The sequence below is a fragment of the Ptychodera flava genome, chromosome 12 (genome assembly GCF_041260155.1).
Source record: "Ptychodera flava strain L36383 chromosome 12, AS_Pfla_20210202, whole genome shotgun sequence".
Lineage (NCBI taxonomy): Eukaryota > Metazoa > Hemichordata > Enteropneusta > Ptychoderidae > Ptychodera > Ptychodera flava.
This window is the reverse complement of record NC_091939.1, coordinates 5,158,468-5,182,524: the sequence shown is the minus strand read 5'-3', so window position 1 is coordinate 5,182,524 and position 24,057 is coordinate 5,158,468. Positions and strand designations below refer to the sequence as shown.

Here is a 24,057-nt window from a genome sequence, read left to right as displayed (position 1 = left end):
CCTGACTCTACAAATACAGCTTGAAGAATGCACTATTGCAGTTGCATGTGTCACAGTGTGCAGGTGTACATAAAGACCTTGTTCACACAGGCAAATTAGGCCCGGGGCAAACTACGGCTGATGTAGCACCAGCCAAAGGCTTAAATTAAGTTTCCATTTTGACATGATCACGACAAAAAAATATGCTGGCGCAACTTTACCTCTATGTCACCTCTTATCTTTCAAAGTTTAAAATCGCATTTGTACTGTCCATGTTTTTTGTAAGTGTTTTACACACAAGAAGGGCTACTCTGACTATCATTGACTATTTTAACCGTCGACGACAATTTCAGCATATCTTTACAAATGCTACGGGCCAGAATCAGATACATCAGCGGTGGAGAAATAATCAATACATGGCGTTTTAACAATGTTGTTAACGTGTGCGTCTCTCAGTTGTATGAGCGCCATGGTGGGAAAATGTTGTTCTGACTGTACATGAGCTGATAAGGACTGGATTGAAAACTTCCAGTAAATGTAAACTTGACAATCAAATCATAAACATACACCATCAAACTTGGCGATTGTCCTGGATCAGGGCCGGCCTTACGTGTCCACACAGGAAAGTCAGTCAACTCAGATTTTAGGTTGGTCTACAACACCCCTTCTAATCGGGACAAAATTGGTCTGACGCCAAGCGTTCAGATTGCTTTTATAAGACTGATGTAAAAGTTATGTTGGTGTAGCGGCAACGCAACTTAGTGGGAGTGAACAGGTTTATAACCATTGTTCAAGATTTCCAATGACTTCAAGTACTCTGTAAACATCTGATTAGATAAACCACAGGACATGTAGAGTGAGTGATATGCAGTAGATATGCAAGAGATTGTACTGTGTATGATAAATGATTATATGAGTATTAGATGTTCAGGAGTCAAATTTCACACTAAAGTTATGCGATAAAACTCACTGAGAGATGCATGTCTGCTTCTTACCACACTGGTAGCAGACTTTTTGAGTAAATTTAATGTACAAATAATATCCGGGAGTACAGCCCAAAACATGGTTGCCAATGTGAAGCTCCGTGTTAATATACAGATACACTTATGCCAAATGAATATAATACATCATAAATACGATGAACTGACACTCCGGTGTTTATTCACTAATATTGCGCTATGTTTACTTTATTTTGGGGAGCTATTTTGTAGATACAGCCTTCAATTATGTTGTACAGGATGAGGATGCTGTTCAAACAGCATTTAGCATCAGAACCAGTTTGCATTTTACTTTTGTTTTTAACGAAAATAGATCAGTCCTGGTGGGCATATCACTGGCACAGCTTACTAACCTGAGAAGGCCTAAGAAGGTGTAATATAGGAACAGCAAGAAATAAATCAACCGTCAGGCTTCGACAAAAAAATTATCAAAGTTATCAGAGTTCTACCATCTGCAGTAAATTTTTCCTTCTTGCTTTTAAGCCTTAGCTTTTTCAGAATATCACTGGCTCTTATATATATATACAGACGTCTTGCTTTCCGATGGATAAGTGTTCTTGTCAGTGTTTTCCATCTAGCAAAACCCAGACAGTTTTGGAACTCGACACTTGAGTTAATTCTAACAGAAAAATCTACATTACCAGCTACAGGTATACTACATGTATAGCTTAGGCAATCTGTGTGATCTAAGGAAGTTTACATCATTTTTCCCAAAGTATCTGCCATTAATTCATGATAAGCAACACATGGAGTATAATTACCAAGGTTTCACTTCTCACATGAATCAATTTTATTTCTCATTTTTAATGCTTCTGCATTTTATGAAAAGGTTCTAGTATGATAGCCCACATTACTGTATCACTGATTATATACCCTGATCTTATCTGATCTGCATATCAAGGAAGTTAATCATTTTACGTCATTTTTTTTCTCGTTATTTGTAATCACTTCATGATAAAGCAGCATTGACATGGTCTAACCTGCTTCATGCTTACACTAGCCACAGGAGACAAACTTTTGACCCAAAAGCATTTTAGCACACTTTACTTCTAATCACATATGATCGAAGACATTGAACTGAACTTGTAAGTGTGACCTGTTCCATGGACGTAATTGCTAAGGTCTGGCGACGTCAACAGTTTGGAAGGGCTGACAATTTACAAGTGGCTGCCTTGCTACCTCAGATTTTAATATTATTCTTCAGTGCTTATAGCTGCCGATAGCAAATATTCTATGTGGCTTGGCCACCAATACACTCTAATAGTTCATCAGGCCCTACTATTTGTGGAACTATTGCCAACTCACCTTTGTATACAGCGATTACGTTTTCTGTGAGCAATGAAAACACTTGCCCTAACGCTAATCATGAAAAATAATAAGGCAATGCTAGTTTGGGGGTATTTTTGGTTTTTGAGCTTACACGATAAAACTACCTTCATGAGAGCAACAGGACCGTTTGAATACAATCCTATTTCTGACAGGTAGCAAGGCAAAGCTTTTGATTTAGAACTGTAAATTACATATACACATATGTGATCCCAGAGACACAGACATTTTCTGGTTTGGGAAGTACACTCTAAAAAGCAAAAAGTGGAATATTACTTCACTATCAAAAACGGCAGATGTAGCTAGTCTAGACTGATAGCTGTGATAATAAGAGCCATTATTTCTACCTATACCCTAACAAAGGTAAATAATTTGCCTGTAAACCCTCATGTCTTCTCGGGTAAGGTCTTTGAGCCAATGGCAGGATTTTGTTGATATATCAAACAGACCAACTACCAATGTATGTACTTTGTGAAATACAGAAAAACGCTCTTGCTACAAAGCAGCACACCAATCTCATACATAAGCCTGCTAAGTTGTTTTACACCAGGAATTTCAGTAAATTTCGTCACAGCTATGTAACATTGCATGAGCTATGAACTGAAAATTTAGCTGCATCAGCAATAATATGTTTGCCTAGATAGTCATAGATTTCACTATCAAGCGATTAAGCCCCTGCAATGTTTAAATTCTTATTAAACATTCTCAGTTTTATTCTTTATCTTTATTGAACTGTCACTGTCAAAAATCGTCAGTCACTGGAGATTGACATTCACTTATTCAATGTCTTGGAAAAATATTTCCAAGACTGGCAGAGATTGTTAAACACTATACATACTTCAAACATACTTGGTTTATTATCAGTGGCAGACTATTATGGATGTTGAGATAAACAGCTGTAAACTAAAATAAAATCAACTAATAATAATATAGGAGTAAAGATTCGTGCAGAAATTTGATGAATCAGAAGTATTCCACTGCATTCCACTGTATAGCGCCCTCTAGCAAAATTACTTAACTTCATTTTGACCCTCATACATTGAGGGCAGTCTAACCACCACATTTGCCATTCCACATCTCAGCCCAACAGTTTTCGCATGACAAGTAATTTCCATGATTTTTTTCATAACAGTGATACTACCATAGTATATCTGTACTCCTAGACTGCAGTTTAACATAGATCAAAACAAAATCAGCCGTAAATAGGTTGTATGTTTGTATGAAATGTGAAATACTAGTATATCATGAATGACAATAATCACAGGTCTACTGGATGATAATGAGCTACATCAGGAAAAGTTCTTGTAGAACAAATGTGCAAGTCAGTTTGCCTTCCTGTCCCTATCATGAAATCTTTCTTGCATGTTCATCATCCAGTCAAACACTAAATCCTTTCTTTTGAGCAAACATAAACCAAATCATGAGAATAATTTATATAGTCCATGAGCCAGATAGGTTATTGGTACCATTTGGGTGGGCAAATTCCACCATACATTTTCTGAAAGCCCAAAATCTGAACTTTCTGAAAATCTTTGGTGGACAGGTCGCAGAAGTAGCTTTCTGTCTCAAAAGTCGTTGTCATGGCAACAATACTTACAATCTTAAAAGCTAAGAATTTTAGATAAAACTGATTTTCTAGGGAACGGTAAAAGATATTTACGTGATATCAAGACAGACACTGGTACCTCACATCATGGCCTTTCAATTAACCCCATGACCTTGAACATTCTGGGTCAAGGTCAATAGGTCATGCCCATAACTTCTCAGAATTTCGATAAAATAGAGCATTTTTCATAAATACTTTTCTGCTACATTAACATAAAATATGATAGAAACTCAAAAACTTGTTCAGACATAGCCACAGATATGTGCTCTTTGAAAATTAGTATGTTATGTATCAGGGATGTTGTTGGTAGTGAGTAATTACCAAGGCAACCATCAGTGTGTTTTCAGTTATACATGTACTCTATGAGCCAGGCCGAAATTGTGGTCAATTGGTACTATTTGGGGCAAGCCGAGGGCAATCTCACACATTATATTTTTGAAAGTTGAAACTCTGAATTTTCTGAAAAGTTTTGTTACCTTAGTAATGGGTGAAAACCGTTGCCATAGAAACAAACATCTGAATTATTTAGAAAGTACAATTGTATACAAAAGTCAATATCCTGCTTTATGAAAATGTTCATACCAAAATTGATAACATAAATACGATATGTTACACATTCTAACTTTCACTCAAGATGTGACCTTAAAGTCAAGGTCAGGCGTACATGACCAAATGAGGTCAAAGTTCAAAACGTGGAAAGTTTACATTTCAGGTGGCTATGCACAGAAATAGTGTCTCTTTTGTTATGCACTTTTTGACATTTTCAAGCAAGGTGCACTCTTGTCAGCAAAGATGCACTCTTGTCTTTGATAAACGATACATGTGGCTTCTACCGATATTAAATTTGACCACATTGTCTGATGCTCTTTTCAAACCAAGGTCAAGATAAATGAAAGAACAAGGTTAAAATAGAATAAAATGGTGATTTCTATGGTGTTACGTATATGTTTTTACACGGAAAGAGTATTTTATGGTACCAGTTTGTATTAAACATCATAATTATCAATGATAAGCAATATCAACAAGCTTATATTTAGCTAACAGCCTACAGCTATTAGCTATAGCTCTACGTATTGGCCAATAATGTATATCTTCAGAATTTTCATACTACTGTAAACAAACATGTGTCATTTTAATGTTTTTTCGAACGTTTACGTAAATGCCAAATCATGAGTGACATGACATCTGAACTTTAACGTGACAATTTGAACAACGTACTGAGCCCCAGTACTTATACCTTTATATGCGTGGCCCGCACCTGATCTAACAAAGAAATAGACCAGTCAGAAATAAGTTTTTAATGCTGCTGGACACCAGCCGTAAATATATCAACGAAAGATAACAAAATAAAATGTGTCTGATAGAGCTAATAATAAAACTACTTTTTTGAACCGCTTGATCAAAAGTAAATAGCACTAAATAAAACAAACATATTAACGTCCATCGTTAACTTACTAATTACAAATGACCAACGACCAAAGTTATGTTGACTTTCTATGATCCTCTACGTTTTCCCTGGCATGGGTTTTATCAAAATACAGTACCAGTAATTCTTACGTACATTAATCAACCACCACTAACACACTATAAAGCATTTCATAAGAAAGCAGTAATATCTAGGTAACAATCTTTTACATTGATCCTCATTATTATTTTCTTCTCCATCATCATCATCATCATCATCATCATCATCATCATCAGTAACCTAGCTGCTCTTCAAACTCAACAATATTTCCATATGTCAGGAGATTACATATACCGGAGTATATCTTATTCCGTTTACCAGACATTGACATGGCGGAAATTTGCACTATTTTGAACATTTACATGCCTCAAACTCCAACAACCCTGGTATGCCCCTTATCGATTTGATTGACAAACAACGGTCTTCAATAACCCAACCATGCCCTCCATGAAAATTTAGTATAAATGGATGACAAGCAAGGCTTCCTTTTCAGACAGCAGTCTGATAGTTTGCACGCAAAGCATGCATGTAAAGGCAATCCTCACAAGGTGGTAGTATATGACGTCCTGATTTATGTAAAAAGGTGAAAATTGCCCAAAATCACATTTTTTCATGCCACACCACCTTAAAGAGGTCATCAGACGTCTAAACGGTATTCTGATGCTGTGAGGTAACAGCAGCAGAATACCGTATAGGCGTCGGCGTACCCTACATCTGAATTTAATCAGATTCATCAGACAACCCGTTGCTGCCCCAGTTGCGCCAGTGGTTTTCGGATTGACGTATTTCCTATATTTACATGTATAGGGCTCCTCGGGTACTTAACACGGATTACTAAATGTGGACGCTCATCGTGAAAATCGACGCCGAACAAGTAAGACAAGGGAATGCTTCTGAAAATGTAGCAGGAGAACATTATCAAATTTAAGCGATCTAGATCTGCGTGTGTATGCTACTCAGCTGTAGAAAATCTTAATTTTGAAATTGGCGAAGGTTTAGACATTTAATATATAATTTTACGAAACCAGCGGACAATGTAACCAGGGCAGCCTGTTGCTGACTCCATATCAACACATTATATCATCGATATCAAGACATCAACTGTCAACCAAACGCTTGAACAAACTAACTGCGCATCGACGTAATGTTTATCAGATATTTATCAAATTTCCGGTAACGTTGTATTAGATTTGTCGCTTTGGGTCAATTTTGATGGGGGCAGCTAGCTGGCAGGGTACGCGTACCCATTCCGGACAAGTGGTACCAAAAGTATTTCGTGGTTCAAGATTACCCCATTGCTTTTGTCATTTTTTGATATATCCCTTGGACCTGGTAAATTTCTTAGTTACCTTGAATGATAATGATTATTGGACCTGTTTTGATGTCTGTTGTTTGGTAAATTAAAAATAAACTTTCAGAACCACTTGCATGGCTTCATCTCCTAACGGAAGCCTGAGTGGTAAATGGACAGGCTACCCAATTTTTTCTGTTACCTAAAATGTGGCCAGATGTCACGCCCTGCTGTCAAAAGTCAGTGGAAAACTCTGAACAAAAAAAATTATAATAGTTCTGTTATTCAGGTTCTGGAAAAAAATCCTAGCGTTAGTAATGTGCCCAAAAGTAAAGACAGCTAGGGTGTTTTTTTACTATTGTCCTGGGACATATACTATTTTGAGATGAGAAATAATGCCTGTCCATACATTTTAAAGAACAAAAAAAGAAAACTTCCGCATACTTTTTAAAAGAAAACTTGGCAGAAACGTAAAACGACATATATAGCGAAGGAAGGAAATATTTTCTTCTTGGGCGAATCTTCGTGGGAACATATTCGACGGGTTTTGAAATGACGTGAATGGCTCCAGCGGAATCAGATTCACTGACAGCTGAACGATAACGACCTAACGTCGTGTGGACGGCAATGAACGACTCTGGACATTTACGACCATACAATCGAATTCCATTTTCAAAATATTTTGTTGCACGGTATCGGCTCTTTCCTTGACCAATTTTCTTTCCTTGACCAATTTTCATTTATGTGGGAAAAAATTACTGAACTCTACAAGTATCTCCATCACAGCGCTGTATCTGAACTGAACTCCATCTTGTCACTTGTTTACGCTCCTGGCTGTCCTTCAGTCTTACGAGATGTGTTCATATTAGCCATTATATCAAATATTTGTCGAATATTATAACAACGAAGCATAAGCTACGACAAATTTTCCAGCTGCTGTCGCCAATCACGACAAGGTAATGTTGGTAAAGGTATGCCAGCTATCAAACACAAGCTCAGACTGTGCATTCTGTAAAATCAAGGGTTTTTGTAGCAGACCTAGGCAAGCCTATGTGAGCCTGAGCTGGCCAGGGGCAAGCCTGTGGCCTGCCCGAGGCTTGCCTTTTGTTGCGTTAGTTCTGTCGCGTACTGTATAGCAGCTGCGGTGGCAGTGTGCTTCTGCTGCTACAATACACCTAGACATTATAGCCATCATCCTTTCTACAGCATTTTCCCAAAGACTTATGTTTGGCCTCAAGTCTACTGCTTGATGTAGGGGTTCTCGTGTTTAGCACCTTTATTACATATTTTGTTCTTTCACAAATTATACATCTTTTTCTGATAGATTCCAGTATTTACATTTGTAGCATCCCTTTGTGACACCCTAGACTCAGATTGCAGTTAATAGTAGATTGAACTGAATTTTCACATTCAAGTCTACTAAGTGTTTTCTTGTGGGAACACTTTTTCTCCGCGGTCTAGATTATACAATATGTAATACAGTTTCAAATTTGCGAATTTTGGTTGCTTTGAACAAACCTTTCCAAAAGTTGAGTTCCCCGAGCTTATTAAGATGTGAGCCATAGCACCTTAAATGATACGTGGACGTAATATTTGGACATTTTTATCCCGCTTATTTTGATTAACATCCTCTGAAACATCCATGACGTTAGATTTAACAATTTTTTTTCACAAACTCAATCGAGACGATGATATTGCGTGAAAAAAGAAATGCCACTTCATCTTTTTTACTTTATTGAAATATGTATTAAATTAAAGATTATTTAGGAGGTGACTTATTGTATTTTAATCACCAAAGGTTAAGTGAATTTCCATGTCTGAAAAAATAAGTAAGTATATGACCACAAAACCAATAGGATGTACAACAAATGAATCACTCCCTTGGAGTACTAGTGAAGTTTAATTTCAAGATGTTTGATTTTATTACTTACACAACTCACTTTTCCAGTTTTATAAGAAATATCGCATGAAACTGAATTATTTTATATGTTGATGATTTCTTTGTTACTTAATTACTCGGATATTATATGCGCATGATATGTGTATTGTACATGGCTAGACAAAATTCAAAACTTTCAACAAAAGGCGAATAGATAGATTGAAAAAAGGCAAACTGAAGTTGCAAGTCTACTTGCTGTAGCAACATGTGTAACATTGAAACAGACAGTCATTAAATCAGCGCAACTAACTTGACCAAGATATTCACGACACAGCGATCATTTTTCAGGAATTAAGGTGGTTACGCAGTTTTTACCTCCGCTGTCAGTGACGTGGAGCATATCAGATAGGTGGATTGTCCGTCGTCATCCGTCATCTATCAACAATTGTTTTATTCTCTGAAACTGCTTGTCTAATTGCTTTCAATACTGGTATGCAACTCATTTGGCTGAGTTCAGTTAGATTTGTTGAAATCATGGTGAAATTTACATATTTGTATTTTGGGGCATTTCTTCCTTTTTATCAACTTTGAAATGTGTTATGTAGGTTCCTAGGGACAACCTGAGTGAGGTTTATTCAAGTTGAGAAGAAAAGTTTCGTACTTGAAATTTTTGGGCCTTTTTTTGTTTTTGTTAGAAAAACACAATTTTCTCACAATTATCTTTAAAGGTTCCTAGATATTACTTCAGTTTCTTCAAATTTTGATAATACTTGCATATTTATGGTAGAGATGAAAAACAAGAGCCCATTTATAGTAATACATGCATTTGCAAGGATGTCCTTGTTCAGTATTCCTAAAATCAACATAAGCAGATGTATCAGTATTACAAAGTTTATTTACAAACAAAACCTGACCTTTTTATTTTTAAGCAATACATAACAGCAGAAGTCTATCGGCTGCTAGGCCTCTTGTTAAAGCTTTTCCCATGTGACCTAAGCTCCGCCCCAATGGAAAATAACAACCAAAAGCATTTATCTGGAGATACAGGGTAGCTCAACATGAAATCCGGAAAAAGTTATAGTATATCGGTATCTCTTGAGATCAGACTACTTGTCTACTCGTTGACAAGCTTATAATCATCTCCCACTAACTACGTTGGTCCGACACAGATACTCATTTTTGATAAGTGACACATTGAACATGTTACTTCAATCATGAAAACAAAAACATAAAACTTTGCCAAATTTTGTTTTTAAACAATCAAACACACTTACGTATATTTGCCTTTTGACCTCTTTTACTGTCGATATGACTTTAGTTGACATTGTTGTGTACTTAGCACACAAAAGTTATGATTTTATAACCATTAATATACATGCAAAGTTATGTCAAATGTCGCTCTATTACTGTATCTGAAAATGCATTGATGGTTGCTATGGTGATTGCCGCCCTGTCAACAAGGTATATGATAACAAGTCATTGACAATGACATAGTCCCCACTTGTAATAGGAGTATTAGTCTTGATGGGGCAGGGAAATGAGGTCATTAAGAAGTATCACTAAAGTGTATATGTTCAGATCTATGGACACATAGGTCTATGTCAGTGTTCCCAATTTGAAACAAGAGGCATGTCTAAGTTATGGTTCTAAATCGGGAAAAAAGATCAAACCTCTAGCTGTATCGGCCAGCCAAGAAATACATATGTGCATAATAAATGAGGTACAAGATGTGACATCTTAAGGTCTATTATCCTATCAAAATTGAAGCGTAAAGAACTTGTGGTTACTGAGCTATGCATATATATGCATATTCAAGGTCAAAGGTCATCAAGGTCACGTGACATTTTGAAAAAACTTTGTATTGCTAATTAATCCATATATGCCAAAATTCAGACCTCTAGCTCTATTGGCTTGCCCACAAATATATATGGGCATAATTAACGAGGTAAAGCATGTGTTGTGATAAGGTCTCCCATCCTACTAAATATAAAGGACATAGCACTTGTGGTTACCTATTTATTGACATAATCGTGTATTTTAGGTAAAAGGTTATCGAGGTCACATGACATTTTGTTAAAAAAATTTCTATCCTATAGTCTATCCCTATATACTAAAAATCATACATTTACCTCTATTGGCTTGCTCAAAATTAGATATGCACATAATTAATGAGGTACAATATGTGGCGTCATAAGGTGTCCCATCATATCAAATATGAAGGGTGTAGCACTTGTGGTTACTGAGTTATGGACATATATGTATATTTGGGGTCAAAGGTCACCGAGGTCACGTGACTTTTTGTCAAAAAAATTGTATTGCTAAGTTATCCCTACATACCAAAAATCAGACCTCTAGCTCTATTGGCTCGCTCAAAATTAGATATGCACATAATTAATGAGGAACAATATGTGGCGTCATAAGGTGTCCCATCATACCATATATGAAGGGTGTAGCACTTGTGGTTACTGAGTTATGGACAAATATGTATATTTGAGGTCAAAGGTCCCCAAGGTCACGTGACATTTTGTCAAAATATCCGAGATATCTGTGTGAACGGATGGACTCACATGGATGGACTCACGGACTGACATGACCCAATCTATGAGGCCCCCTGGACTTTATCTGTGGGGACTAAAAACTGTGTCACTGCATCCTTTTTGTAATATTAATACGATGAGAAACTAAATTTTTATTTTTCTTGGCCTTATACATGGGAGTCTATGTACTGCCTTATACATGGGAGTCTATGGACTGCCTTATACATGGGAGTCTATGGACTTCCTTATACATGGGAGTCTATGGACTGCCTTATACATGGGAGTCTATGGACTGCCTTATACATGGGAGTCTATGGTCTGCCTTATACATGGGAGTCTATGGTCTGCCTTATACATGGGAGTCTATGGAGGTGAAAACTAAAAAGTCCTCTACCACGGCCAAATTTGATCGCATTGTGAAACAAATCGACGTTCATCTGTATGAGGTATGGTACTATCCTTGTACCAAGTTTGAACGAAATCGCTCCAGGCGTCTCTGAGATATCTGCGTGAACAGACGGACGGACGGACGGACACACGGACGCACGGACATGACCAAACCTATAAGTCCCCCCGGACGGTGTCCGTGGGGACTAAAAAACACTAGTATTTTAAAGAGATCTCATTAGCTCTTATAGCTGACTAGGTTTTCATGTTTGTACTTTTTGGTTTGGTAAAATGTTGCAAAGCTATTTGCAAAAAAATCCCACCTTAAACAATTTCTAAGTTGCTGAAGGCAATGCCTATTGACCTTGACCTACAAATCTTAAGGTCATTGGGTCAATTAAGAAGCAATGCGAACTATTGATATGCATCCTTAAATCAATCAAATATCTTTTGTCGTGTATTCGATAATCTATTTTACATAGTATGCTTAATTTTAATGCTTTTGAATGCTGATTCCATGACAACAATATTTACACTGAAAGCGTATTCAGCAAACTGTCCAATGAAGATTTTCTCAAAATTAAGATTTTCAGGTTTAAAAGGCGGCTTTGTTCCCCACTCGAGTCAAATGGAAGCAAATTGACAAAATTTGGGGTCTGGCTCATAGGCTTCATGCATAACTGAAAACACACATATGGTTGCCATGGTAATTACTCACTAATGACATCATCCCTGATAAAAAACATACTAATTTCAAATAGCACACATCTGTGGCTATTGTTGAGCAAGTTTTTGAGTTTCTATTATATGTTGTGTAAACGTAGCAGAAAAGTATTTGTGAAAAATGCTTGATTTTACAGAAATTCTGAGATGTTATGGGCATGACCTATTGACCTTGACCAGAATGTTCAAGGTCATGGGGTCAACTGAAAGGCCATAATGTGAGGTACCAGTATGTGTCATGAAATCATGTAAATATCTTTTGCTGTTCACTAAATAGTCAGTTTTGTGTAGTATTCTTAACTTTTAAGATTTTTGGTATGGTTGCCATGACAACAACTTTTGAGACAGAAAGCTACTTCTGAGATATGTCCACCAAAGATTTTCAGAAAGTTCAGATTCCGGGCTTTCAGAAAATGTATGGGGGAATTTGCCCACCCAAATGGTACCAATCGACCAATTTTGGGGGTCTGGCTCACGGACTAATAGTGCCATGTTATCATCACTGTATTTCCACCAACTTGTGGAACCAGAAACTGAAAATTCCAAACCAACTGTTATCAAAAGCTGACAAACTGTTCTTGCATTTTGCAGAATGTTCAGCAAAACGCAACCATGTCCTCCTTCCTGATATCTAAATAATCATAATTTTAAAACACTACTGGCAGTAGTGGGTGTAGTGTTTTGTACAAGACTCTTCATAGAACACGATTGGAGTTAATTTGGTATAATTGGATCTTCATATTTTTTAAATTTCTCAAAAGTATTACATGTCCTATGGCTGAATGTTGCAATATTACAAATTCATCATAAAAATAAGTGTGTATCTTAAAAAGAAAATCATATGAGCTTACATTGGCAGATTATACAGACACTACTTCACCATCTAATTATCCAAAATTAGTTCCAATCAAGTTATAGTTTTCAATGTGCAGACATACCAACACATATATTAAACATGTGCACACGTCCACACAAACAAACAAGACTATACCGGTAGTTGTTTGAAAGCAAGACATGGCAGCCTAATTACACTTTATCACTCAATATTACTGCTACCATAAAGTTCATTTTCAACAAAGTCGTTAATGACTGACCTGGCCAACAACTCCCCTTCCTCTGACTGTTTCCAGCGTACCAGATAAACTGAATATTCTCCAGTGTCTTTCTCGCAACTGTACAGTTTCTTCACCTAGGTTTTCCAGTCTGATGCAGTACCTCCACTGACGAAGACAAAACAAGACCGAATCACTCACTTTCTAGGTGTCATTTTCATAGCTTCTTGGCTCCGTAATTACTGTCTAGCAATATGTGAATAACTCTGTGATGTCTTTGATCAACTTTCATATGATATTAAGTATGTGTGCACTGTTGCTCACTTTCTAAAACTACTTATCTCACTCTCCACCTTGATATGTGATCACATACTACCCTCCCTCACTCCCTCCCTCCCTCCTCTCTCTCTCTCTCTCTCTCTCTCTCTCTCTCTCTCTCTCTCTCTCTCTCTCTCTCTCTCTATTCATGTGTGTGTGTGTGTGCGATCGAGCAAAAACACACATGTACTTACAGAAAAGTATTTATACAATTTGATGAAATATTTTGAACATAAGTAATACTTTTTCTCCCTTCTTTTCAATGATAACGTAACCTATCATATTACAACAAGTCAGGATGGGATCCGGGTAAGTGCCTACCCAATTTCTAAGGAAAATTACATGCTTTGGACCCTGGGCACTTCTCCAGATAAATACAGTGTGTCTGTACAACAACCAGTGGCATGGACAACACTGGCACAAACACAACATGTAACACAAAAGGACTGCACAAAACCAGAAATATCAAGGAAAGAATTCAAACAAAGATATGCAAACCACATTATCGTCTTATGCACAGACACACATAGACAACAAAAAACCCCAAAGGTAAATTCTTGTTTCAATCACATATATACATATAAGTCAAGCAAGGAACATTTATACTTACCCAATAAACATTAGAATTTTGAGATTCCTAGAATCAAAAGAAAAGGTTCAAGAGTCAGATCACCCTGTCCACTGATTGGTCTTTACAAATCACATGATACACACATATACTAAACACAGTACCATATTCAATGTGATCACATTGTCTAATTATGTAAAGTCTGTGCCGTAGAATTATTTTACAAGGCTTATCTTTGATAGAAAACTCGATTTTCAAAAATGGCTTCCCATACACCTCATTTGTTTACCAACTTAAAGAAGCATGTATGGCATTATTTTGTACACTTAATGTTTGATGGTTAATGTTGAAAATGCTATATTTTAAAATAAGAGGTTTGCATACACAAGTATGTACATAAAAACTAGCATCTAGTATCAAAAACCTCCAATGATTTTAAACACTCTGACCATAACTTTGATGGCTAGCTTGTTTGCTAGTTACACACCTTAAAGCAGAAGGCCAAAGGTTAGGTGGTTTTTGACGAGACTGGATGTTTTTCTTCAGCCTTTCTCTACATTTCATGTAGAATGGAATGACCATTATTCTGATAGACTAACCTAACATCCTATGTAGTTAATGTAATACAGTGCCTTGCATTTGCAATATCGAAACTAGATATACTGGCTAAATAGAAGGGTTGAAAACACTCTCAGGCACATACACATGACCACCTTCCAGACGATGTTTCAACTTTTGCTGAGTTTATTTCTTTGTGATCGACTGATATTACCACTAGACGATAGTTACAATGACAGTGTTGGCAACTCCTCAATTTAGACAGTATGTCTAGTTACCATAATGCCACCTGTTCAACATAAACCACCATAACTGTTACTCTGACAGACTTACCCTAAACCCCATGTGGAATTGATAACCGTTACTCGGACTGACTTACCCTACACCCCATGGAGAATGGAATAACCGTCACTTGGACTGACTTACCCTACACCCCATGTAGAATGGAATAACTGTTACTCTCACTGACTCTGTGGTTTCTCTATGTACATCTGATAATTCTAACCACGGATGGTTTTTCTCTTGCCAGGCTCTCAGAGTGTCTTTGGCTGTAAATGGAGGGTCTAAAGACAGGAAAAAAAAGAGTTACACGATTTAAAGTGACCAAGATACAGATGGAGTACTTCACATCTGATGTTGTGTTACACACTTCAGAAATAGGCAACTTTGAATGCTTCATATTGCCCAAATGAGAATTATTTACATGTATAGGTGGGGGGGGGGGGGGGGGGGGGGGTTTCATGTGGGAACAGAAGCTGTTGATTCACTTGTCACCAAGTATGAAACAAATCTGATTTCAAAATAAACTCAAAACAACTCATTGAAAATGTATGAAACAGCTTTCACGTTTTCATGTCTGAAAACTCAAAATATTTACTTTTCACATGACTGAGAGATGCATGCTATGTACCTACACCATGGAGCAGATCAATTGGTACAATGTCATGGAGCAACGTGTGGTTTGCTTCGATGAGTGAATTTTCCATAGCACTGGTCCAATGGATCAGTGAATACCATCGGACTTTTACGATACATCATGTGTGCAGGACTAGCAAACTAGACTGTAAAACCGCTGGATTCATATTGATAATAATCTAGGGAGCACAAAATACGAACTAGATTGCCAAGAGCTGTATGTATACGCAAGTCCAAGGGCAAATAAACGTGGTAAAACTATGATTTAATTTATCCTCAGATAGGAAGAACCTCACAATGCAAACAGTCATGGAATATGATGTGAAGGTTGAAATGTAACAGGAGTATACATACCACTTCCCGGTTCATGATGAACAAAACGTTCAAAAAGTTCATGGTTAATGGGATTCCTTTCCGTCGTCGTGTACGGAAGAATATCTTCGTGTGCGACATAATCTAAGCCTGGTTTAGAAAAGGGAAAGAAATAAAGTGTTATCATGTGAAGAATACTATCTCTTCTGAAAAACAGTATTGTATGGAACAAACAGTGAATGTTAGGCAAGGTGGCAAAACAAGAGACAAGTTGAAACTTAGGCTGTGAACAGTTGAAGCACCCACTCTCTGTACTCAGTTAATTTTTATCTGAAGACGGCAGCTATCATAATGCTTCAACGGCAAAGTCCACCTGTGTTGGCATTTGCAATTTCTTTTGTTTTGTTTTTTGTTTTTGGGGGGGGGGATTACAAGTGACATCATGTGGATGGCTGGTAGCAAATACACACTGATAGTCACTCATTTATGAGACATGGAATTCTGATCAATAAAACACATTTTCAGATAGTCAATGCTCCAATCAAGCGGCATTCCTAATACTGGCTGGTATTTTTTCTAACTCATAGACAGCTATTGACATTTTCATCATAATGCATGAAGATGATGATATGAACTCTAATTCTGTTGTCCTGGATTTGGCAAAAAGGGTCAGCAAAATGTTATCTTTCCCCGCTCTGATCTCTTTGCAGACATGAAATGAGAGCAGGAGTCAATATGAAGGATGACAACAACAGAAATCAAGTTCTACAAAAGTGGTAGTACCTGGTATTGCATAAAGAGATCTGCTGTTGTCTTGGTTACCAAGGAAAGTGACAGCTTCTGTTTGGGCTCTCTGTTGATATAAAGATAAGAATGTGACACAGGAAGACATATAACTATTCATTCTTTTTCTAATTCTTGAGGTGGGGGGGGGGGGACAGTATCCTTTGACAAGACTGCATGAAGTCAGAATTATCTCTCTTCTTCCAATACTAACTACAAATGAACCTAAGATATTGAAGATACCTTTTTCACAATGATTTTTCACTAAATAACAGGATGTAAGGATTCATGCGAACATTATTTGCATAGCTTTCCTTGGCCTTTCACTGAGAATTCCAGGACAGAAAGTCGCCCTTATCAAGCAAATGGTTCTACACAAACTATCAATTGTATGCAATTGTACATCTTCATGTATGTAAAAATGTATACATATTTTGGAAGGCAAGCATACAAGAAAACCAAAGTGTACACATTTCATTGTCATTATTTAAAAATTGGGGTCAAATTACAAGCAGTTTACATCCTTTTCAAAAAGTCACTTCCATGGAAAAGGGATAAGCCACTAAAAAACCTTGTTTACATGTTATTTTCCAAGGATTGATTTCATGATGAACTACTACACTTAAACATCGAAGCTCCTGGTCAGGTCTGATTAATCAATTTACCCTTTCCCCACTGTGGTTTGGCCAAAACCCATTGATACTGATGGTGATTATGGACTTGTTCACAGGGAATCGGGGATGAACAGGATAAAGATCCCTTGGGATGGTCATCACTTGAAACCGGCAATGACCACTTGGAAACACTGAAGTAGTGATATACTCACAATAAAAGGACAGTCTCTGGAGTCGATAAGCACCTGGTAATACGTGTGTGTTCTACCTCTCACTTCTTTGTTACCGGCATGGATCGGATCACCAGCACTGTCTGTAAACCTGAAAACCACATTGTACAGTATAAGATCATTTGTAAGTGTTGAAAAAACTTGAATGAGATCACACTGAAAAAGCATTATACACCACAGAAAAAAACAAAACCGCCCATTACTATGTAAGCATACAGTTGACTGTAAAAAAAATCAAAACATCCTCTGGCATGCTATTACATCTAACACGATGTATTTTACAGATATAATCTCACAACTGTGGTCACGGTACTTTTTTTGGGGGGAGGGGGGGGGGTGTCACATGTCTTTAAGGTTGAACGCACCTCGGGGACAGACATTCGGACTCTCAAACTTTTACAGTTCTCTTCTGATATACCACATGTGGGGGTTCATTTTAAAGCTCTTGGTGAAAGAAAACTTTTCACTGGCTTAGTTTTTCGAAATTTGAAAATTTTTATTTTTCGCCATAGAGTTAACACAGGGATGGCGGCCATTTTGAATTTCTAATATCGGTATATCTTGTGTAATTTGTTTCTCTAGCACCAAAATTTGCACGGTGACCCCCTATTTTTATTCTTGATTTTGAAAGAGAATGATTGAAAGATTCCTTGAGGAAAGTTAGAGCAAAAGTTTAAGTCTTTCACTTTCGAGGTGCATACTACCTTAAAGAAATTCTAAATTGGCTGGAGAATGGATTTTAATTTTCTCCTCATGACCAACGTTTGGTTTGCCAAACTGCAACATTCATATAATGAACGATGAAAGATATCAATGATGTCAACACAAACGGTGAAATAAAAAATTACTACTAACTTGTCATCTTTGTTGGGTCCCAGGTCTCGATCATATAGTCTTGCAAACCAAGGGAACAAGATAATGCCACGATAGCCAAATATTTTATGAAGAAATAGCTGTTATTGGAATAGGAAAATGCACAAGATGTTACCATGAAATCAACGTTTGTACACACTACAAAATAACAATATCGCATCTTAGTGTACCATTATGGAAGAAAGCACCCTAACAATGGAACAGTAGTTTTGCCATATCATGCCCCCCAGCTCAGTTACCGATGTTTGTATGAACATGTCAAATTTAAGATCTACATTTGATATTTTCCAGTCACCATGTACACAGCACCTATCTACCCTTTAAAATTTCACCTGGCAACGGTTTAATATCTTACGTTATATCATACCAGTATATTGATGGCGTAAATACAGCAATCTGATTGGTCGAGACGTGAAAAGAACCGTGGTATATTGGCGATATACCACGGCTAGCATACGTGCGATCTCTCAGCTTGAGTAAAAATCTGTTTTTGACATTCCTCGCCATAATTTCAATATACTGTTATGATATAATAGCAATAAATAACATCCAGCCACGGTATACCACGAGATTTTGACCAGTTCACGACATATATGCACGAGCGACAGCGATTGCATATATGGAGCGAACTGGTCAAAATCTCGTGGTATACCTACTGGGTGTGCTTCATTGTTTAATCATTATATTCATGATTTCTTTTTTTAGGCAGCCGGCTGTCAAAGTGGGTAAAATGTCGCTCCAAAGAGGTGTTATTTTAATTGTATTTGAAGGGAGAAAAGCCACAGTTTAAATAAATGACATCATGAGTGTATGAAACCACAATGTGATCAGACGCAAGCTGCATCACTCAATACTACTATGGTACTACCTATCCCAACCACTATGAATTTGAATGTCTGTGTCACGCCCTAAGCTCTGCAAAGGATGACAATCTGTACTGTCATATAGGATAATGATAAAACATCTGTGAACTCAATTCCAGTCCAGATAGAAATTCAATCAACAACAACAATCCATATATTCTATGGATATACATGTACAGGCAAAAATCTGGGTAGTTCAAAATGCTTAAAGGCCTGTGCCGGCATCTGATTGTCTCGAAGGAAAATCTACTTATTAGATTACTATTTCAATGGAAAACAAAAGGCTATGACACTCCATAATCCTCTTGTAGACTAAAACAAATTTGATCGCGGGGATAAAGTGCCTGGCCTTTAAATCCCCCTCCCCCTCTCGAAAAGACCTGGGATCGGGATTAACTGAGGTGTGAAGAAGATTATGAGGCGTTTCTATCTTTTATCTCTTTTGAAATTGCAATCATTATATAAATATGTTGCAAGATTTTTGGATTAAGTCGGGTTTTGGATTAAGTCGGGGGGGGGGGGGGGAGTGTTAAGTGAATAGACAAATGAACATGGAACTAAATATACAATATGTAATAAAAGGTTCAGTTACAGGAACTGTAAGTTACAAAGTTAAAAGCAAAACAAAGAGGCCAGAACATCATTAAGATAAGATGCACAAACATCTTTTATGTCTATGCATCCGACATGTGTAAGGCAAGATTTTTGATAACAATATCTGCCAAGAATGGTGTGCATAAGTTACCATAGCAATTAGCATAACCAGTACTATTTTTTTTAACTGAAATTCCATCAAGACAATGACAACGTCATGTTTTGAGAGAATGTGTCACCACGAAAAACAATGATTCCCGATGGCATGTAACGGCTAATGCACCTTTGGGAGCACAATCAATAACCAATACAACATGATTTCCTTTGTAAAATTAACAACAGGCATTGTACAGGACTCACATAAAATTAATAAACTTGCAAATCATGCAAATCAGATTTCATCCAGTTTATATTTATCATTGATTTCACGTGAAAGTAACTAATCATAAACTTTTAAAGTCAAAACTCAAAAATCTCTTCTGATACAATTACATGATGACTGCAAAATCATTATTCTCATCAGCCCAATGACACAAAATCAATACCTTCATTTACTTTTCTGACAATTTCTATAAATGACTTACAGAGATTAGTCTAAGGCACAATACCGGGTGAGTAAACACAGCTATTTACTCAAGGGTACGATGTACCACCATTATGAAATTTTTGTAAAATGGCACGCTGCCATACACCAGATAGCAATAAGTACACTCAGACACCTACCTGACCAGTTCTGTACTTTCCTTGCTCTTTTGGTTGGCCGAGTTTTCCTACAGTTTCTAGTGTTCTGAAAGATGAACAAAAGATGCATAAATACAAGAGACGCCACGGGAGAGGCAACTTCCAATCACTGTAAACAATATATTGACTGGGAAGAACACATGAGATAGACTAGACCACAGTCCCTCCACCCACAAACTGCTTTTAGAAGAAGAATTACATGGCAGCCCAAAAGGGATTGTGCATCCTTATTTTGCACTTACAACCTTTCTGCCCACTGTACAGCAAGAATGGTAAAAAGCTATCCTATTGACTCATCAAAACAACAGTTAAAATGAGATGATTATTTAGACAAGGTGTTATGCAAAGCTCGAATATGGCACCCAGCTAGCTAAGTTTGACTCCTGACTGGCAGTGGTATTCTGCAGTTGAGTCTGAAATCAATCGTTGGCGAATGGGTGTCTCGTTCTGACATCCAAGGATGTACAATCAGCCTATCTGATAAGCTGTGTGCCACTGACAGTATGCATAGTCCCTGCACCAAAACAGACTGTGGTGTAAGTCTTGCAATTTTGCCATTGACGCATGTGTCGTAGCCTATGGTATCCCAAGTTCATTGATGATGAGTGTGTATGATGATGGAGATAAAGCAAGATGGTATTGGTATGATGAGTGTTATTCTTGGACTAGCCGTACGTATAATGGTGTGTGTTCCTGGCATTATACGGCCTCCAAACACAGCCCTGCTAAGGTCCATAGACAAAACCAACGACTTGCGGTCCCAATTTGGCCAACGCGAAAAACTACTTTTCCAAAATCAACTCAATTCCAATCTATGCCTAGCCAAATCACTCAACCACTCACAGATTGCAAAAACTTCGCTCTCATGACATCCATGTCAGTTTGCCAGCATTGCACAGTCAAGGGTCCAGTAGCCGGCCATTATCTTGCATGAACGTATATGGCAGACCACAGGGCCCTTGACCGTGCATCGCTGGCAAACTAACACTTTGGGACGTCACAAGAGCAAATTTTTTTGCAGTCTGTGAGTGTGAGTGGTTGAGTTACTTGGTTAGGCATAGATTGCTATCCAAATTGAGTTGATGTCGACCAAAAGTAGTTAGAAAAGTAGTTTTTCGTGTTCAATCCAAATTGGGACCGCATGTCACATGTTTTGTCAATTTCAGTCAGCAGGGCTGTGGTGCGAGGCCATATAAAGCTGGGAACAACACAGCATTGTACACACGGCTAAACCGCAGTTCACGGTTGCAGGTTTGTTACTGTATATAGCTGTACGCATGCCAAATCTGACACTGCTGCTTGAAATGCAGGCACATTTTATCAATGTTGCATGCATGGCTGTTTTTGCAGCTTGTAGACTGAGTCGTGAATATGTTGGTAGTATACGTTGTTACACTAGCAGTCGCATCCTAAGATATATTTTCATAATTCTTGTATGCGTAATTTCAAAAGCGTAATCTGAAAATGCGGACAAAGATTTATTTTTGCACATTAATCAGAGAACAATGACCTCAACTATGAACAGCCCTAGCTGCAAAATTGTAGCTCTACAGTGAGGCGGCCGGTGAGTTTTGGTTTTTGCGACCTCGCTCACCAGTAGAGCTACAATGCCGAAGGCCCTGAAGCATACAAAATAAGCACGCTGCACATGGCGGGGCATTTTGATGTAAAATCCCATTTATTTACTGCATTTGGTCATACTGATTTATCACTACTGAAGATTAAACACTATACTACACTAACCTTGTCGTGTATGGGGTTTGGTATTTGTTCAAATACGTCGATCGCGTTCCAAAAACATTTCTTCGAGCCGCCATTTCCAACTTCCGGTAATGGTGGCTCCCAGAAACACGCTCAATGTTTATGGAACGCGATCGACGTGTCTGTGCTTATACCAAACCCCATAAACGACAAGGTTAGTGTAGTATAGTGTTTAGTCTTCAGTAGTCATAAATCGGTACGACCAAATGCAGTAAATATGTGGGATTTTACATGAAAATGCCGCGCCATGTGTGGCGTGCTTATTTTGTATGCTACAGGGCGTTCGGCATTGTAGCTCTACTGGTGAGCGATGTCGCAAAAACCAAAACTCACCGACCGCCTCACCGTAGAGCTACAATTTTGCAGCTATGAACAGCCCTATTCTTGGACATGGTACGCCTTATACTGACCACAATGCGTATTGTAAGGTGAACACTTGTCGAACGATTTTGGCATAGCAACAAATATGTGTACACGGTTACCGCATGTAGTGATGAATGTACGATTATTGAGGTAGGTCTAAATTCGGCATTACGACATTTTTATTACGTAATCTGTTCTGCCAGCTTCTAGCTGGCCTTGGACTGTCATACCATCTAATGATGTCTGCACATACGTGACATATGATTAGACACGTACAATTCGCATCATCAATGCCCGCCCCGAAGGTGTATAATTTGACTTCATATGGAAAGGCCGCATCAAAATAAACACACTGTAAAACTGCAATAGTTTTCCATTTGCACTTCTTGTGCATTATGCCATTTGTGTGCGTGGATGAAATGAATCCAAAGCAATTTTTGGAATCGACGTGAACATTGTTCGCCATGTAGAATGCGACAATTCGTCAATCAGCATAGTCTGACCGTTTCTAGACTTACCGCTGGGAAAATCTCCTCCTACTACTTGAATTAGTGACTGTAATTACCAACACTGCTCTATTCTGTCTGCAAGAATTGCGTAGAACTGGAAAGAGCATGTTCGTCACAACTTTCATCACCGCCATGTTGTTAATCGGCCTCGTTGTGGATTCAGAAGTTTCAATAGGGCGCCCTCATCGCCTCGCATGTCCACTTGATCCCTTGGCCCTGGATTTCCACAGAAACCTAATGTGGAGCCTGTGTTCATTGTACACATTACATACAGATATGTACACATAAAAAATATTTTAAAAGATTAAAAAGGTTTAATCAAAATTTACATCGTGACCATAAATTACTTTGCATACCAGCAAAAAAAAAAAACCATATTATTTTTCTTTGTATGGTTTACACAATATCTTTCAGATTCACTGGAACATCGTGACTAGTTCCACATTCTGCTTGATAAAGAGCTCGGGCCGCATAGGAAAATTAGATGCGCGATAACTCTAGGAATTTACTCCTTCATATTTGAATTTAACGACTGCATACATGTAAAATACGACCGTACTTATGTTTACAAAATCCGGAAAAGAATTTTACCGAAATGTCGGTAGAAAATTGACTCTGATATCGACACTTGTGCAGAATATTTCAAAGTTCACGAACCAAGTGTCGTATCATTAAAGAAGCTGAAACTGCATGACAAAGCCAAAACTTTCACGGGCAGACTCACAGACTGATATATCAGTGGTTGGGCCGTGAGGCCTAGCCATGGTTCCGTATTCAATAAACAAGTTCAAGTTTTACATCTTCACTCGCCG

The 24,057-nt window shown here is 37.8% G+C and overlaps 1 protein-coding gene across 1 annotated transcript in view; it reads right to left on the bottom strand.

Annotated features, from left to right (window-relative positions):
- The window catches only part of LOC139144774 (polymerase delta-interacting protein 2-like), a 29,439-nt gene extending 6,039 nt beyond the window's left edge, over positions 1–23,400 (bottom strand). Inside the window, exons 1-9 of the mRNA XM_070715506.1 lie at positions 23,255–23,400; positions 20,595–20,658; positions 18,397–18,494; positions 17,524–17,632; positions 16,698–16,767; positions 15,957–16,064; positions 15,114–15,250; positions 14,172–14,198; positions 13,286–13,411 (exon numbers count right to left, since the gene is read on the bottom strand). Coding sequence (XP_070571607.1) covers positions 13,286–13,411; positions 14,172–14,198; positions 15,114–15,250; positions 15,957–16,064; positions 16,698–16,767; positions 17,524–17,632; positions 18,397–18,494; positions 20,595–20,658; positions 23,255–23,379 — 864 coding nt within the window. The 5' untranslated portion in view covers positions 23,380–23,400. The remainder of the gene's footprint in view (positions 1–13,285; positions 13,412–14,171; positions 14,199–15,113; positions 15,251–15,956; positions 16,065–16,697; positions 16,768–17,523; positions 17,633–18,396; positions 18,495–20,594; positions 20,659–23,254) is intronic.
- Positions 23,401–24,057: the final 657 nt, after the last annotated feature.